Source organism: Neovison vison, chromosome X (assembly GCF_020171115.1).
Source record: "Neovison vison isolate M4711 chromosome X, ASM_NN_V1, whole genome shotgun sequence".
NCBI lineage: Eukaryota > Metazoa > Chordata > Mammalia > Carnivora > Mustelidae > Neogale > Neogale vison.
The window spans coordinates 130,087,116-130,107,026 of NC_058105.1; the positions used below are offsets into that span (position 1 = coordinate 130,087,116).

The window sequence follows — 19,911 nt, forward strand, 5'->3', positions numbered from 1 at the left end:
CCAATTAATACCAGAGGTGATCAGAAGGGATTAAAAAAAAAGAGCAAGACCCAAGTATATGATGTCTAGAAAAGAGGCACTCTGTTTTTTTAAATTAGTCTTTTTTTTTTTTTTTATTTGAGAATAGTGGACACACAATGAGAAACAGTTTAAATATAAAGCCACACATTGGTTAAAGTGATGAGAAAATGTACACCATTTAAATACTACACAAAATTTAAATTTTTAAGGAAATTTTAATTTAATTAAGTTTTAACTCTAAGGCTACGTTTATCTTAGCTTAACTGGACTCAAAGATAAAGAACATTAATGCATGCAAAGAGATAAATTATGTAAGGATCAAAGGTTCAATTCATCAGGGAAATAATTGTTTAAAAACTTGTAATACCAGAGAACTTCAAAATACATGAAAGCACACTTGGAAGGATAAGAACTCTAAAATAATAGGGGCACCTGGATGGCTCAGTGGGTTAAAGAAAGCCTCTGCCTTCGGCTCAGGTCATGATCCCAGGGTCCTGGGATCGAGCCCCGCATCGGGCTCTCTGCTCAGCAGGAGGCCTGCTTCCCCCTCTCTCTCTGCCTGCCTCTCTGCCTACTTGTGATCTCTGTCTGTCAAATAAATAAATAAAATCTTTAAAAAAAAAGAACTCTAAAATAATAGCTATCTATGTTTTTAAAATTTTCACCATCATTATCAAAGAACTTGAGTAGGTAGTTTTGGGTTGACAATTTTTTCTCATTGGAGGAGATAATACTCTGTTGTCTTGTGGCTTCCTTGGGGCCCTAGCAAATCTACTCTTGTTTTAATTCTTTTTACTTCATGGGAAACCTGATGTTTTCCTCTGATTGATTTAAAGTTCTTTTGTTGGTCTTTTGTAATCTGCAGTTTTCCCATGATTGTCCAAGGAATGAATTTATTCTTTTTTATGCTGTTTAGAATTGTTTTCTAAGTGTGCTTCCTGAATGCCTTTCATCAATTAAAAACATTTTCATCCATATTTCTCTATTTTAAATACTGCCTCATCTCTATGCTTCCTACTCTGTACTTCATGGAATATGCTGAATTACAACTGAAGACAATTACAACATCCATTATAATAACATTGATTGAGTATTCACTGTACATATAGTGATTTCAGGCAAATTAATGCATGTTGTGTTCACAGCTATTCCATCCAATACTCTGGTTTCCCCCATTTTACACATGAAAACACCAAGACACAACAAGTCCTCCCCAATCAAAGGTTACCAAGAAGAAGAACCAAGGCCTGTAGGTGGGAATTCTGTAAGACAGAAAGAGAAGGAAAAGAAGAAAAGGCAGGAAATCAAGGAGTGGAAATGAGTAGGACATCACTTCCAGTGTTCTGCCCATCATCTGCTTCAGGTTGAAACAAATATTTATCATCACTGATGATAAAAATAAGATGTCTGGGTTGAGGATCTGCAAGTAGAAGTTTCTACCATAACTACGTAAATACAATACTATCAGACCTACCACTTCTAATCATCTTCTAAGAACCAGAGACCCATAAGAATCTCCAGAAGGTCACCTTGGTCTATCTTCTTGCTTGAACAATGACACAACTGTATAAAAACATGAAGCCACAAATGCTTTACTCCAGGTACACAGGTGTCCAGGTCCACTTTCACTACATTGAGCTCCTGGACAGGACTTGAAGAAAGAACTGAAATCTCAGGGTTTAAAAAAATGGTGGAAAGCATAATTATTTGTCCCCCATGGAATGAATGAGTCAGCTTAGAGTTGTTCCTATGACCTCCGTAACAGTGTGTGGGTGGTGGGGAACAAGTGTCCCCTTTCTGCTCACCAAGCAGTAGAGAGGATGTCATACTCTTTGTCACACCCACAAAAGGGGAAAGTCCCACAACAGGGCTGCAACCATGGCTTCCAAATGGTGTTGAACATTGAGAACTGCTGTGGGACAGGGGTGAGTGTCCTGCGATGCTCTTTGATGGCTGCCTCGACTTTCTTGACCACCGAGTCAAATAACACTTCATTATCAGGGTTAAGAGGTCGGGCCTCAGAAGGGTCTCTGGAGATGTCAAAGAGCAGTGGAGGGTCATGGTAGGTGACATCTCCAGAGCATGAACAGATGCCACTTCCATAACAGGCACCAGCCCCATCTGGGGAGAAGTTGGGAGTCACATAATGGACCTTCCACACCGTTGCACCTGGAAAACAGAAGTCCATTGGAATGCTATATTAATCATTTTAGGAGTCTTTCCATTAATATATTTTTTCAAATACTTCTGCCAACAATTGATAAACTTTTTTGAGTTTATTTTTCTAAGATTTAATTTATTTATTTGAGAGAAAGAGAGAGAGAAAGCCTGAGCAGGGGGAGGGGCAGAAGGAGAAGCAGACTCCCTGCTGAGCAGGGAGCCCAAGGTGGGGCTCAATCCAAGGACCCTGAAATCATGACCCGAGCTAAAGGCAGATGCTTAACCAACTGAACCATCCTGGTGGCCCTGATCCTGGAAATTCTAGCTCCAACTGCTGGCATAGGCAAAGTGGAAAATTTTCTAAGGCTAAATACCAATTTCAGGTCTGATACTGACCAAGGTAATTTGTCAAGATGCGTCCTTCCCTGTTCTTTCTTTCCTCCCTCTGCCCCTCTTTCTCTCTTCCTTCCTTGTTTCTGTTCTTTCTTCCTGAATCAATGGTTAATCGTTGTATTTCCAGAAATCAATTTTAGATGGAAAACCTCATAAATGTTTCCCAGCCTCTGATCCATGAGGCTTACACAGAATTCTGTGAGAGGGGTTATGATTTTCTGATAAAATTGGGCTAAATCCCCTAACTCAGTCCTTTACCCGCTTTGCTCTTGTGTCTCCCTCCTCTATGGAGAGCAGAGGTGATGGCTGGAGAAATAGCAACCACTTTGCCACCAGACCATTAGAAGGAGCATAAGAATGAAAACAGGCATGCCAGAGAGGGCCAAGTAGAAATAGAGAAAGAACCCAGATACTGGTCACGGTGTTGAACACTTCCAACTTCTGAAATCCTTATTATGAAAATATAAGTAAAATTGTATTTGCTTAACGTTTTATGGTTAAATTTGGGAAATTTTTGTTGTTGAGGGGAGCTGTTTTGTTTTATTACTTACCATTGATCATGCCCCTAACTGTGACAGAATCTAGAAGGAAGAGGTTTTTGTGGGTTTGTTCTAGTTTTATGGGGGAGATTGATCCACAGTAACCTAAGGAATGGATCACACCACAGTGGGTTTGTGGGTTTGTGGGTTTCTTCTAGTTTTATGGGGAGATTGACCCACACTAACCTAGAGAATGGATTACACCACAAGTGATGGGTCACATGGAAGAAAAATCCATATATTTTCGGCAAATTAAGCTAACTCTCATGAAGTAAGAATTCTAGTGTCTACAGATGTAAGGAAATGAATATTCCTTGTTAATTTTTATTTGTTTCCATGAATCCTACAGTATAAAGGTAAGGAGGAGATGATTAACTGGAAGGGGACAGCCACTGCTGTGGGAGTTACACTGCAGACTTTATTCCTTGTTGCTAATTATTTCCATGTCCTTGGTTCTGGATATTTATATTCTCTCTTTCTGTCTCTTTCTCACTCTGATGTATTCATGCGCACGAGCTTACACACACCTCTAAAATCTACCACGTGGCAATGGCTGCTTAACTAACTTCTTTAAGGAAAAAGAATCATCATGGCTGGGGGCTGGGTGCATGGCCCAACTTCCCCCAAGAGGAAAAGGAAACAGGATATGTCTTTATTGTGTTCCCACATGTCTGCCATCTTCGTACTCACAGTCCTTCTGATGCCACCTGGCTGTGTGCAGGTAGACCCCACAGTAGTGGAAGAGGAACTCGTGCTCCGAGTGGGACACCCTGCCTTCCAGAAGGGGCATTAGGTTGCGGCCGTCAATGATTCTTAGGAGAGAAGGAGAGATAAACAAAGTGGTGAGAGAGGCATGATTTGGTCATACATGTTATGACAGGAAGGGGGAGTGGAAGGGGAAGGAGGAAGAAGGTGGAGGAGAAGGAGGAGAAGAAGTGGAAAAATAGGAGGAGGAGGGGAAGGAAGAGGAGAAGAAGAATGGACTCTAAAAACAAACTCATTACATATCTTCCCTCATTTTATAACAAAAAACAAACAACAAAAAAGAGGTGAATCTTACACAATTTCTAAGACAGTGGGAGAGGTGAGTAGCTGGAGCTGCTTCCATACCTGTCCTGGGGCAAGATCCCTCCACCTATATAAGACAGGGTCGGGTAAATGTCCATTAGGCTCGTTGGCTCATCAATCACTTTCCCAGCCTCCAGGACTGTCGGCCACCGGAATATTCCTGGGACACGAATGCCCCCTTCCCATCCGCCCATCCCCTGGCCACCTGAAACCAAAGATGAGAGTCAATGATGAGGCCAAGTCAACCGTATTTCTCCACTCAGTTGGGAATTACATCTAGAGGGAACGTTTTCTGCCGTTTGCCAAATTCATGCTAATGTGCTATATTCACACACGGAGAGAGATACAGAGTACCTCAGGTATATATCTTGCATTCCAGAAGCTGAACCTTGACTTGTGAAAGTGGCCATCAGGTGACAAACCCAGCTGTCATAAATAAAAACAAGTGATGTCCTAATATGGTGCATTATTTGGTGCCAATGAGGACCACACAATTTCCCTATTGTGAGAAAAGAGAACTTTCCATAAGCTAGCAAATCTTCAGTCTTCATTGGAATCACATTGGGCTCTAAAAGATGGATAAGTAAATGAGGCTCCAAGCAAGACCGGGGAAACAGGTTCTACCTGGATCATGCTGATCCTTGAGAGAAAATAAGGAATTTGAACTTTATTCAGTGACGAAGATGGAGACATCATAGAAACGTGAATGGTCCAGAGGTGGAGAAAGTGTTGAGATCCCATCTCAGACCAAGGATGTTTCCGGTGTTTGGGAGCACAAAATAGGTGAGCCCTTGCTTTAGGCCCTACCCTGAGGCCAAGATGTTCATTGCAAAATAGATATACAGTCCTTAGCCAAATCACATAGTCAAGTTCATACAGACATACAGACAATGAGATTCTCTGGGTGGGGTGGGAAGAAACTCTTGCAAAGTAGGACAAACATGGAATGTTCATGGAACAACTTTTATGTGCTTTTACGTAACCAACTTTTATGGTCACTCCAGCAGTATGAATTACAACGGAAAGACAAGATGGGGTATCTCCACGCAGAAATGCGGAGACATGAAGTGGGAAAACATTTAAGGACAAAGACTGCAGGCTAGCCAGCATCCAAAGCTGTCCTAATTCAGCAGCAGCACCCTTCTACCTGGAAAACTTAACAAGCTCCCTGCACTGAATTTATGTTTGTATACCAAAAACCAACAAACAAAAAAACAAGTCATGTGTAGTCATATTTAACAGCCAGCAACTGTGTTAGGACCTGCAACAAATCTAATCGTCTATGCAGACACCAAAATTTGCCTTTTAAATGGACTCAGCTCCTTCGGGTGAGCTGGGGGTCAGTTCCAAAGATAAAAATGGCTCACAACAATTTTGCCTTACCTCTTTGAGAGGTGTGCAAAGGCACTTTTTAGAGTGATGGTTTTATGCACACACAACCTCCCACCACACACACGCACACACACAGAAGCAACGTCACGATTAAAATCAATACATATATAATGGCATATATTAATTTTATTACACACCTTTGCTGCTAGGCTTGTCAACAATTTAGTCTACACTAATTGGCAGTAGGTCTACAGCAAGCTGGCATGATCCACCAGAAAAGGTGAATACATGTAGGAGGTCAGTTGCTATCAATCAAAATATACAATGTTTCTATTATATCTATATACCTACAATCTATCTATCTATCAATTATCTATCTATCTATCTATCTATCTATCCATGGATCAACCAATGTACCTATCATCTAGCTACCTATTAATTTTACCTATCACATCTTTGCAACCATCCACCCATCTATCCATCCATCCATCATCCATCCAACCATCCATCCATCCATCTGTCCATCATCTGTGTATCTATCCATCCTTTCATCCATCCATCTACCTATCCATCCATCCATCCATCCATCCATCCATCTATCTCTGCATCTATCTATTCCATCATCTCTTTATTCCATCCATCCATTCATCCATCCATCCATCTATCCATCATTTATCCAACCATCCATCCATCCATCTATCCAACCATCCATCCATCCATCATTTATCCATCCATCCATCCATCCATCTGTCTATCTGTGCATCTATCTATTCCATCATCTCTTTATTCCATCCATCCATCCATCCATCCATCCCTCATCTACTTATCTATCCTAAATTGTTTCATAAAGTACAAAAAACTCCTAAAGTTCTGAATTTTGTAATGATGGCAAGTTTGACACCCTTTTACTTTTTTTGATTGGGGTTGGGGTGATCAGAGGGAAGGAGCCAACACCAAATTCATTTTTAAACTCATCTGTTTAATCTACTTTGCCAATCCACAAGGGCAGATTCAGTGGGGCTACTGAATAACCCAGCAGGTGTACATCAAGTAAGTCAGAAGAATCCACTCGCAGTGAGGAGGAAGGCACCCTCTTGAAATGAACACCTCCTTTCATGATCATTTCACCGTGTTTGAAGCATAGTGATAACATCATTGATTTTATTCCATTAAAAGCCTGGATTTGGGTTCTTTGGTCAGTATTATTCTAGTGGAAGTGGTTCTCAGCTAGAAAGGACTTTGGCCCTGGGAGACACTCGGCAATGTCTGGAAACAGTTTTGGTTGTCATATTTTAAGGGAAGAGGTAGGTGCTCCTGGCAACTCTAGTGTGATGACCAGGGACAAGCTCAACACACTTACAGTGCCCAGAACACCACACATCAAAGAGTCATCCAGCTCCAAACGCTCAAGGTGCCAAGCCTCAGAGACCTGCTTTAGATGGTCATTGAGACCCTCTGCATTTTCACTCAGGAGGCTCTCATTACTTCAGGCACTTTGGTCTTAAATTCTCAGGAAGCACCCCAAACTTGCAACTTTTTCCATCTGGTTTCATAAAAGGGAACAACTCCCACAAAATTCTCCCAACCGAGTTTGCAAATGAATGCACGTGCGGCACAGAAAAGTACATGTCACTGAAGGGATGAAACTCAGACACATGGGGTCTCTGCACATCACCTTTGTAGATGCCGTTGTAGCCTCCCAGTTGGGCCTCGCCTTCCTGCACCTCCAGGCGACCTCCGTTATCAGAGGTGAAGTACACCAGCGTGTGGTTGGTCAGGAGCTCCCGGTCCAGGGTCTCCAGGATCCTACCTGATGTGCGGAGGAAACAAGAAACTCTCACCTTTCACCATGGGCCACAATCAGTGCATGACGTCATTATTAGGCATGCGTTAGCATTAACAGTATAATTAAGGGTTATTTTATGGTATACGCTATCATAATAGACAATAAATTTTGATTCTGTACTCTAATATATATGTAATATATTTAAGTATACTATATAGTAGAGACATAAATATATACTATATGCCATAGAATGCATAAACTACAGAGTGTACAATATACAATTGAGCTTTAGATAGGTAAATTATTTGTTATATATTTTACATTATATAATTTATATATGTATGTTAAAGCATGTATTCAGTATAAATACATAATAAATAGCAAATATGTGATATAAATTATATCTAATAATATAATAATAAACACAATTATATTTAAAATAAAAAATATATAAGATGTTTAGATATTATATTTTAAATAATAAATTATAATGCATAATCTATACTACAATATATGATAAGTATATTATTTGTATGTAAACATATAAATATAATTTATGTATTATAATCCTATATACTTCCTATATTATGAATATTATATGGTAATATGTAATATATGATGTGCAAATATGTAATTAATAATACCTTAAAATAGTATATTAAATGTATAAATATATTATATATAAATATATATAGATATACATACGTAAATAAATATATATAATCTATTACATAATATAAATAATCTACTAAAATATTGTATAATATTTGATGATTATATGTTATCTAATAGTATTATATAATGGTTACTTATTATATAACACCAATAATATTTATTATGTAATATATAATTTTATATATAACATTTAATACATCATTTTAGTTTTAGTTTTAATATTTTCTTACATAATACTAATACTTATATATAATATATATAAAATATATATAAATATATGAATATAAAATAAAATATATACTACACATAGGAAATATGTATTATATAATATATAAGAAAATATATTTATTTTTCAACTTACATAGTAAAACATATACATATTATATATTATATACATCACTATGTATACACATACAATATATTAAAAACTATGAACTAGTATGAAGTATACAACAAGATCATCACTCAAAACCCAAGTAACCATCATGTATTAGGCCTGTTGGTTCAAAGAAACTCACAAACACTAATAAAACAGAGAAAGACACTTTAAAAAACTGACATGTCCAGGAATAAAGCCACGGGTTCATACCCTTGCCCTGGAGAGCATGAACCCCGCCTCGTAAAGGAGGCAGTAACCCCACACCCTCTCTGAGGGTTGCTCCTGACCTGCAGGTTATTCTTCTCCTTAAGCATGGGACCATAATGAGTCCTTCACTACATTCCACAAGCATCAGGCTGATGTGTGGATAATCTCTGAAGGGGACAAAGGGCTTTTTGTTTTTCCATTTAAATACTTATGTATTTATTTTTTCTTCTAAATATTACACCTATTTATTTGTCAGAGAGAGAGAGACAGCAGAAGCAGGGGGAGCCACAGGGAAGGGAGAAGCAGGCTCCCCACTGAGCAGGACACGGGGCTTCAATCCCGGGACCCTGGAAACACTACTTGAGCCAAAGGCAGATGCTTAACATACAGAGCCACTCAGGCATCCTGGGAACAAAGGGCCTTTGAACAAACCAAGCAGAAAGCTGATCTAGCCACACCCCAAACTATGCTGACTTAATTTCTGATTCCCGCTGGACATTCACCCTGGGATCTGTATGGTCACACCACAGTCCTACCATCCAGTGTGACTCCCCCCCCACCACAATCTTGCCCTATTCAAACATGGAAAGACAATGTGGCCAGCTGCAAAGAAAATGGGTTTAAGCATCAACTCCTCAAACTTTCTGTTTCCTTGTTTAAAAGCGGCTTGTTTTGGAAGCCACATTGGCCATTTTTTAGAAATGTTGCAGCCAGAAATTAACCTATTTTAAAGCCCAGATTTCCTAAGAAAAAGATTATAATGGCTTTTTGGTAAGAGAATAACTTACATGTAAAGTATCAGTTCTCATTCATTCGAGCTGGCTATCATCTTTAGCATAAATGTTATCTGTAACTTACACCAAGTAAATAAAATACATGCGAATCCTTTCATTTCTTGTAAATACATACATGTAAACTTCTGTGTATGCAATGTGTAAAACATATAGAAGCATGTGTGTACACGTATGTGCATATGGCAACAGAATAGCCATAAAATCTTTTACAAGACAAAAATAAAAGGAAAGAAAGCAAGAATAAAAACCTGCTAAAATATGTTTTTAAAGTACAAGTTCTCTCCAATAGAGGATTTAAAATATTCCTGGACACTTGGAGATTTCAGGAGATCTGCTTTGTGTGTCATTCTGAGGACACCACAGTTACGGCTTCTTCTTAAGAAAGTTATTAATTTTGGAAATGATTTAAGTGTAATCATCATATTATCAACTAGAAAACACACACACACACACACACACACACACAAGACACCTCTCTAATTTTTGATCTGCATCTGATTTTAATAGAATTTTCATAAGCCATGCAAGGGGGAAAATGCAGTGTTTTGGGAAGACGTCATGCAGAGAAATATCTATTTTTCATTTCTCCCATGTAAACAGGATTAGCCCGGGAATGCAATTAAAAATATTACTAAATGCAATTAATAGTACTTACAGAGCACCTGTGTATTTACACAGAGTACAGAATAAATATAATTAGCTGTTTGTGAGAAATTCTGCAAAATTATAAAGGGACAGAAAGTCTATTTGCATTAAACAGCTCTGTGACTCTAGATACGAATGGACCAGAATGCCTTGTTTCCAAAGCAGATTATCCTGGACCGTAAAAAACATCAAGGAAAAGAAATCAAAATCTTACAACTTCACTGAAGTTACAATGTTAGAAATGTTTTTACTGTAGCAGGTTTCAATGTTTGTATCTGCCAGGGAATTAAAAAATATATATATATTGTAGCATGCACATACACACATATAAACAGTATATATATATATATATGTATACTTGTATGAACATTAATATTTAACGTGCATGGATACATTTTAAATATTAATTTAAATCAATCATATACTTAATTGATTTAATATTAATAGATATGAAATGCATGTTTATATATACCTAGGATATATAAAAGTGACATTTTTATATTTGAGAAACCTTAAAAATTTTCAGTTCTGCGACTATTAGTCTAGGTGGTTCTGCAGAGAACACTTTCCAAAAAGTTGCAGAAAAAAAAAAATACTTCCTTACACTTTTTGAGATGAAGAAATACTCCATACTGCGCAATTGATGGAAAAGGCTATTTGGAAAGCACGATTGGTTGTTTTACTGATATGCCTATGGTGTTCCCTCCTCTCTCTACACCCCCACGTCCTCATTTATGATCCGTTGTGTTTGTTTCCACATTGACCCTTATGACTTTGAAACAAATGACTTCATTTAAGGTAAATTCCCTCCACATTTCTAAGCCTTTCCCGTAAAAATGAGCTAAGGAGAAAAACACATTTCCTTTCCTATCCATCAGAATGATGGGGAAGGGCAGTCTCCTTTACCGTGTTGAACAGTCTTTATTTTAAAGATGGGAAAATCCCATATTTATAATTGCAACTGTTTTCATGCGGGGAATACTCACTGATTTTGCTGCACCGACAGCCAGACTTTGATTCAGTTCCTGGGAACAAATATTCACAGAGTGCCCAAGATCCACAAGGGGCTGTCCATTGTTTGAGCAAATCAGTATGCATTCACTTTCTCTAGCCCAGGCATCAGATACCTAAGATTGTTTTTCTGGACACTTACCCACCATCCAATCCATTTCTTCGACATTATCCCCATAGAGTCCGTATTTACTGTGCCCCACAAACTTCTCTTTGGTGATCAGTGGAGTATGGACATGTAGGAAGGACACGAACAGGAGGAAGGGACTGCGTTTATACCTAAGGGATGGAACGTGAACTAAGTTATCGTCACCAACAAAGGCGTTTTCTCCAGGACTAGAATTCCACATCAGCTGAAAGATCTCGCAACAGTTGATAGAGGTTGTCGATGTCCCTATGTGACCAATACCCCTGACGAGATTAACAAATAGCACAGCAGGACCTCGGAGAAGAAGCCATGAGTAGGAATAAAGAATATTGGGACATTTACATTAGCAACAAAATAGTGAGTGCAATCTGTCTTCTGAAGAAAGACTTCTTCATTCCTTTCTCCTCCTCTTCTTCTATGTTGTCTGGGACATAAATGTGATGGCTGGAGCTCTGGCATTAACTTTGGGCTATGAGGCTGCTTATGCAGAATCACAGGTAGCCAGATAGAAGGAGCTAAGGTGCTCATACATCTTGTCTTTTGTGTTCTGTACTTCAGTATCCAATGGGGCCACTTAAGACTCCTCTTCACACACTTTTACAACTGTGCATTATAAAGGGGGAAGGGCATAGAGATTGGGTGTGTGCTGTCACAGACAGCCACGGGAGTGACAACCAGAGCTGAGTGACTACATTGTGACCACTGTGTTAGAACAAAGACTCAAAGCGTATGAGTAGATGGGATCCCACTGTTGGACACATTAACCCCACAGCATTATACATTTTCCTCTTCCATCCACTCCCCTGAACCCCATACACACCATGTCAAAGAGCATCCACACCCACAACTTAATCTGCTTCTGGCTAGTAACCTAGAAGGGATCCAGCATGCAAATTGGGAGACAATTACCTTCATGCCCACATGGTTTGTATTGAACACATAAAACTTTAAATTAGGTCTCTATACATAAAATGACTCCCTCATCATCCATGCACACAGAAGAATTTTCCAGCTGCTTCTAAAGCACACTAAATCAACATCAATCCCAAAGGTTGAACCCATTTAGATCCCAATCCATATTGAAGTGATATGGACCAAAGTATAGGGATTCCAGTGTTGATAAAAAAGAGTGAGAAAGATATATTTCTTTACCCTTTCAGTGTTTATAATTTGCAGGAAATTCAATGCTCAGTTTTATCTGCAGAAGAGATTCTAGTATATGAAAATATCACACACAGACACACGAAGGTCCGTAACCCCAAGATGGACCAACTTCTCTGAAATACAAGCAAGATTCCCATGCATGGAATCGGACCACAAAGGGCTCCATACCTGTCGATAAAGGCAAGAGCCTCCTTGAGCATGAGGGAACCCACTCTGTCCTCCCTCATTGGCTGCTGGATGATTTCATGGTTTCTCATAAGAATGCAGTTCCAACGTCGAGTAAACCCATAACTGGAGTACCAGACAATGAAAAAGAGAAAGGCAAGAAGAGCAAAGGCGATGATGACCTTCCACGGAACGGAGAACCAGTGGGCGAACTTGGGGATGAGCAGCAGGAGGGGCACCAGACTGAGCACCGCCGTGGAGATCCAGAGCTTGATCCGTAGCCAGCGGTGAAGCTCTGCGGTCTTGGACGTCTGACAGTCATTGAGGAGGCCAAAGGGCAACCCGTAGAAGTAGTCGAACCCATGGTTGAGAGGGTGGTAACAGTGATCGTCCCGAGAGGCACAGCTCAAACCCAGGTGCCACTTGCCTGTGGGAAAAACAAAATGGCAGACGACACGTCCACCTGTTTCTAGAACATGGGCTTTGCTTAGCAAAAGCTAAGTACGACTTGCACTGTCTTGCCGTGGGGGTATCTTCTTGGTACCCCAGTCACGGCCCTGAGGATGCTCAGAAGGTTATCATAACTGTCACCAACACTGCTTTCTCTACACCCTGCATCTTTCCAACTCAAACAGGGCAATAGAAACCCCTTTGCTCGCTGCTCTCTCTCACTCTAAAATAAATAAATCTTTAAAAACATAAAAATAAATAAAAATGCATTCACTTCTCTGCTGGTAATGATGTTATGAAAGCAGTAAACTTCTTGTCCTGCCCCCCTACAGAATATTCCATTTTGGTGATAGCAATGGACAAGCCCATTTGCTTTTGGTTCCCATGATTCTTCCCATACTCTGCTCAATATACCAAAGGTCCCAGAAAATCAGGCATTGAATCCCTACCCCATGTGTCTCATTTCAACAAGAGGGAAGCTGGCATGGGTCCAGCTGACATCCCAGGAAGATTAAATCACACTATAAAGGGGAAGTGCATGAACATGCTTCTGAGTTCAGAGTCCTGCAGGCCATACCTATGAGTCCCGTGCGGTAGCCGCGATGCTGCAGCAACTTGGCAAAGGTTGTCTCATTGGTGGGCAGACCACCAGAGCCTCCAAGCCAGGTGAGCCCTCGGTTCAGGTTGAAGGAAGATGCCATTCCTGAAGTCAGAGAAGGAGGCGCCCCGTGAGTCTCACCGTCCCTCTTTCATGACCCTCATGACAAACGCCAGGATTCATCCTGCTCTCCTTGAAATGTCTTCTACTGAGCCTCCACCATTCTGTTCTTTCGAGAATGTTCCCTCACTTTTTTGTTTCTACTTAGCTCGTTCTCACATCTGTCAAAGGCACATGCTTTGTGCGGATCAGGGTCACCAGCTCACACACGATAACCAGGTCACGCTAGCATTTCATATGAACAATGAATGGTCTCTTAGTATAACCACCAGATGTTGCATGGGGCATACTTAAAATCTAGTCATCGATGATTCAGAATTCAAATGTAACTGTGTATGTGACTCTGGATGATATCTTTGGACCTCAGTCATGAACTTTGATGTCATCTCTCTACTTAGAGAAACCCACATCTTCTCCAGACCCTCCTCTGAAGCGGAGGTCCTATCTAGACATCTCTATACTTAGGAGCCCAAATCACAACATGACCAACACAGAGTCCATGGTCATTGTACTTCAAACGTGCTTCAACAAAGGACATTATGATTCCCCCAGCCACCCAATGCATGAATTCCTTTGGGATCCTCCCTCTCACTCCGCTTCTTCTGTCCAATCCCATGTCGAGTCCTGATAACTCTACACCAGTAAACAGTTTGAATAATTATCTCCCATGCCATAGCTTTTGAGCAGAGATTCAGCTGGTCGGTGCTTGGATGTCCACCAGCCAAATGCTGTCCACCATCCCACGACCTTCTGAAGAACAGTTCCAACCCATTTCTGTCCCATAGTCAAACCTCATGACTGCCCGTCCCTCACCTTCTATTGAAATCTAAATCTGGGGTGAAGTTTACACTATGTTTGCTAATCTGAGACAACTGATTATTGTTGTGGCTGCCTCATTGACCTTTTGCATTTATGCCTGACTGCATTGTCTGTGCATGCCCCTTCCTCTGCTGAGCACACCTTCCCTCCTAACTCTTCACATTTCAAGCAACATCATCCTGGAGGACTTTCCTGGAATGCTGGAGAGGCCCCTGTGAGCTTCCTGTGCTCGCTGAACTATTCCTTGAATCTTGACTACTGGAACTTTGTGCCTTGAGGTGCACATGACCTACTGATGTTACAACCAACATGAATAAACCTATATGAGGCACCTGGGTGGCTCAGTAGGTTAAAGTCTCTGCCTTCGGCTCAAATCATGATCCCAGGGTCCTGGGATGGAGCCCTGCATTGGGCTCTCTGCTCAGCAGGGAGCCTGTTTCCTCCTCTGTCTCTCTCTGCCTGTTTCTCTGCCTACTTGTGATCTCTGCCAAATAAATAAATAAAATCTTAAAAAAAAATAAACCTATACATGAAAGGCATCACACAAACATGCACAATCAATAAAAAAAATCAAAATATGTTAAAATAGCATTGTGATCCTATCTGCTTCTCGTTTTTCTGTTCTCAACAGAAATAAGTACATTTAAAAGGATGCCTTTTGCCAAATCCTAAAAGACAAAAGCCTATTTATCATTTTCAAGAAAAGTGGTTACATTGTTTAATTAATTATAAATATATGTATAGATGTTAGCGTGTGTATACAAATTTGATGGAGCAGAACCTTGATCTCATCTTCTTGCATGAGGAGAAACCCACGTCTCCTCCAGACCCTTCTCTGAGTTTGAGGTCCTATGTAGGCCTTTCTATACCTGGGTAGAAACTTATGGATTGGGAATATTGATAACTTCTACATCACAAAATGTTGAAAATGTTGCATCTCTATACCTGATATATACTCTCTATACATCTCTATACTTGATGTAGGCATAACTATGCTTGGGTAGAAACTTAGAAACTTATGGATTGGGAATATTGGTAACTTCTACATCATAAAAAGTTCAAAATGCTGCAGCTGAGTATAAAAATCGATATTTGTAGTGTTGATGCTACAACGTCATGTTGTGTGTGTGTGTGACAGAGAATATGTACGAGGCTCCTTCTTTTCCTTGTTCTTTCCAAGACCTAGGAGAAGAAAGCATGGCATAAAGACAACATCGTCCTCACATAGCCCTGCCCCACCTGTTCGGACGGGGTACCGGCCGGTCAGAAAGGCAGCTCGACTCGGGGTGCATACGGAGGCAGCTGCCAGGTGCTGGGTGAGCCTCACGCCCTCGCTTGCCAGGCGGTCAATATTGGGTGTGCTGCGGACAGAGAGAGGATTCAGCACGTGGGTCTCTACTTCTCAACGAGACAAAGAACATTCAAAGCCATCCTGCTTTGAGTCCAGTGGACTGTCTTTCCAGTAAGCCTGAAATACATGCCTCTTAAACGTCAGTCCGTTGACCTGTTTGCATGCCTCCCTGATGGCCCCAAGGAGATGGAAAGCAGACTTTAAAACGATATATCTTCAGGCAAAACAACTGCAGACTAATCGAGGTCCGCAGGTATAATTAAAACCCTAGCCAGTCTGAGCTCATAGGCATTTCAATGCTAACGTTAGTCCGTTTGCTCATACTATATTCCTGAAGTGAACGGGTGACTTGGGTTGCATAAAATTTTACTGTATTTCTGGTAGTAAAAATGTGTCTTTCTTTTTAATAACCAAATGGGGACATTTTGGGGGTTTCATTTACTGCCCACGTTGTTCGTCGGCTAAGGTATCGTGATCTTAACAACATGTGAATGACATCCTAGTCTCATAAGCCCCCAGCAGTGCGATAGGGGACAGAGTTGTACACCCGACCCCAACATTCTCACGATCTGTGTCAGGAAGACCTGTGCAGCCCGATGTCGGGTGCAGGTACACTCAGTGTCTGGTTGAGAGTGACGGTACCAGAGTCTCAAGCGATGTCTCCCGCCTTACCCATCACTTGCTTGCGGAAATTAAACAGGGAAACACGTGGGCTCATGCAGACCTTCAGTGCCTCCAAGAAGACTCACTCCTTTCCAAGTCCAAAAATATACTTAAAATACAGGACTCTTCCGTGAGCCACATTCCAAGCAGGATGGGCAGTATTTAAACTCGGACTAAGAGGCACAGTGTATTTGCACATGAATAAGATTTGTCTGGGGCTGGGGACCAAGGGGCATTCAGCAGATGGATCATGGTCACTGAAGGCTTCGGAAATAATTCAGGGAAGACCCTGAAAAAATTTCATGCCATTCGTCTCTGCCATGGGACATCATCCAATACAGACAGAAAGGAAGGAATGACACCCGCTACCACGTCATTGAAAACACGATGTTCGGTGAAAGAAACGGCACACCAAAGGGCACATCATGTGTATTATGGGCTGAGTGGTGGTCCCCAAAATTCATAAGTAGGAGTCCTCTCCCTCGGGACCTGAGAATGGGACCATTTCTGGAGCTGGGGGTCGCTAATGGGAAAAGGAGTTAAAACTGAAGTCAGAGGTGGGTCCTTATAACAGGAGATGAGGACACACAGAGGGATGGCCACATAAGGGCACAGGGGGAAGATGGGGTCTACACACCAGGGAGAGGGGTTCAGGAGGAATTGGCCTCAGCCCTGCCTAGATCTCAGACCCCCAGCCTCAGCCCTGCCTGGATCTCAGACCCCTAGCTCCAGGACCAGGAGGGAATCCATGTGTGTTGTTGAAACAGCTCAGGATGTACCATTTCTGGAATGAGCCAATCCCAAGCGACAGAGCACATTGGTGATTGCTAGGAGCTAAGGGCTGAGGGCTGAGGAGCAGAGGCAACTGGTACTAGGTATGGGGTTGCCTTTTGGGGGCACACAGAAGTTCTGGAAGCAGACGGAAGGCACGGCTGTACCACCCTGTTTATGGGCTCCGCCCCTGGAACAGTGCCCTTTCCGTGGGTTACAGAGGAGCTGCCATTTTAGGGGAATCTCACCTCAAAAGCAGGACAGCAGCCAGCAGACCTGGGAAAGCAGGATGCAAAGGCTGAGCTCTGCTTTTCCTAGTGCCTGTGAATGGTCAATGCTGGCCAGCCCCGTGCTAGGGTCCAGCTGCTCCCGAAGGCCCGGGGCACACCCCTCCCTCCACAGTGGGGCAGGGACAGCTTCCTTACCTCACTGTATTATTACCATAGCAGCAAATGTCCCCCACCCCAAGGTCGTCAGCCATCAACAGCACGATGTTGGGCCTGGAGTTCCTCGTGGTAAAGGCCGCACTCAGGCCCCCCAGCCAGCAGCACAGGCACACCGACAACCGGCTGGTCCTGGAAGTATTTGGGATGTGACAAACACAGCAACACACACGGTCAATCCAGGCCTGCCTTACGGGCAGCTGAGAAGGCGCCGTCATGCTATTTTTTACCGACGTCCGCCACACAGGACCCCTGGCCTACCTTCCTCGGAAGCCAGAATTTATTTTATTTTACATGTTTATTCTTTATTTATTTTTAAATATTTTATTCATTTATTTGAGGCAGAGAAAGAGAGAGGGAACACAGCAAGGAAGAGAAGGAGAGGGAGAAGCAGATTCCCTGGGGAGCAGGGAGCTCGATGCAGGATTCGATCCCAGGACCCTAAGATCATGACCTGAGCCGAAGGCAGATGCTAAACTGACTGAGCCACCCAGGCGCCCCCATAATGTTTATTTAAAGTCCTATTCCATGTTAACATGGTATAACATACACATTAATTTTCTATGCCTGGTGATATTTAAATTCTTACAACTTTCCCAACCATTTCATGGTATGAAACCCTTAAATACTGTTTAAACCTGAGTGGGAGGCCTAGTAATTTTATTTATTTGAATAAAAATGTAAATAAAGTAGAAAATCAGGAGCAAATCATTAGCGAGCCTGGCTTTTTTTTTTTCTTTTGATGCTCAGTTGTACTTTTTAATACATTAAAATATACATTTAAAATAACATTGAGAATTCTTTTAACATCTGAAAAAGGAAAATTGGCATACTTGCATATGCTTCTAAGTGTGAGGCTGTAGACTCATGCATTTGTAACTATTAAATGCTATCATATGCTCCAAAAAGATTTTAAACAAAATCGTTCCCAGCTGATGACCATTTTCTCATGCAGAAAAGTGGTTCCAAAACCCCAAATTCCAACCTGAGCCCTGCTCACTCTACCTCAAAAAAATGCATCTTAAATCCATCTGTATGCATCCACCTACAGGCCCCGTCATGGCAAGCCAACTAACTCAAAGCGTGTCTCAGTTGGATTCCTCAAAACTCTCCCAAATGGCCTGGTCCGTCCCATTTTGGCCACTTGAGCGCCCTCCAACATGGAGCCAACCTGAGCAACCCTATCCTATGAATCTGGTTGCAACACTCCCCAACCAAGTCCAATGGCTTCCCATTGCGCCATGATTGGCAAGCCGCACCAAGTGATGTTCTACGCTGTTCCATCATGCTTTCCTCTCACTACCCACCCCCCAGCCTTGGCTCATCCATGGGCATCCTTAAAATCCCTACAACGACCCATGACTTTGGACCTTGGGCAACCTGATGAATTTGCATACATGCCGTCACTCGTAAGGTAAGGTAAGCGTCGCTTCCTCAGAAAAGCATCCTGTGGGATGTCAGCAACCCACAGCCCCTGGCACACCCCTCATTATCTGTAGCAGGTTTAGGGCTGATGCAGTAGACCAAACATCAGCCAGGGTGAGGAACACAGGACAGAGAACCCTTCTGTCCGGGATACAGAGAAAAAGGATGGTTTACAAGGTCACCTACTCACCAGTTAGAGAATGGCTGCTTCATGACTGTGTGTGCTGCCCCCCTAGGGAAGAAAAAGAAAAAAACAAGAGCTTTAGAGCCGACCTTTGTCTCATCGCCAGGCGGCTGATCCAAAGAAAACTGTTCATATGGTTATCGTCTCAGTCCTTCACAGCTCATTTGCAAACCAGTCATGTTTGCCCAGAGAGAATCTGACAAAGAACATGACCCAGTCATTTCTGGGTAGATGTCATGGCAGATTTCCAACACATGATGTGGATCTGACAACAAAAACCCTTCATGGCAGAGTCACTGAAATACATAAGTCGTCGACGAATGGGCAGGCATTCCGTAACTATGTGTACCAGGCATACGATACATATGGTACACAGCTACAAGGAACATTTTCCTCCCCAAGGTAGATAAGCAATGTCTATCTTAAAAAAACACATTGATGAACACTATGGACATATGGCAATGTTGGCCCAACTCTTTGAGTGCAAGAAGACATGTTAGAAGCTATAATTATGATCCTTTTATAAGAGTCCAAAGAGTGGTAGAGTCCTGTGTTCTCTGCACAGAAGATCCCCAAATGGCTCCAAGTTGGTGACACTTG

At 41.7% G+C, this 19,911-nt stretch overlaps 1 protein-coding gene across 1 annotated transcript; it reads right to left on the reverse strand.

Moving 5' to 3' along the window:
* Positions 1-1,500: 1,500 nt before the first annotated feature.
* ARSH (arylsulfatase family member H) lies at positions 1,501-17,920 on the reverse strand. The gene is made up of 10 exons (XM_044234766.1): positions 17,685-17,920; positions 15,714-15,835; positions 13,515-13,640; positions 12,491-12,914; positions 11,153-11,289; positions 7,189-7,323; positions 4,224-4,386; positions 3,804-3,925; positions 1,827-2,190; positions 1,501-1,672 (listed from the first exon to the last, which is right to left on the reverse strand). Exons 1-10 carry the CDS (start codon positions 17,918-17,920, stop codon positions 1,501-1,503), a joined length of 2,001 nt encoding a protein of 666 aa, XP_044090701.1.
* Between the last annotated feature and the right edge of the window lie 1,991 nt (positions 17,921-19,911).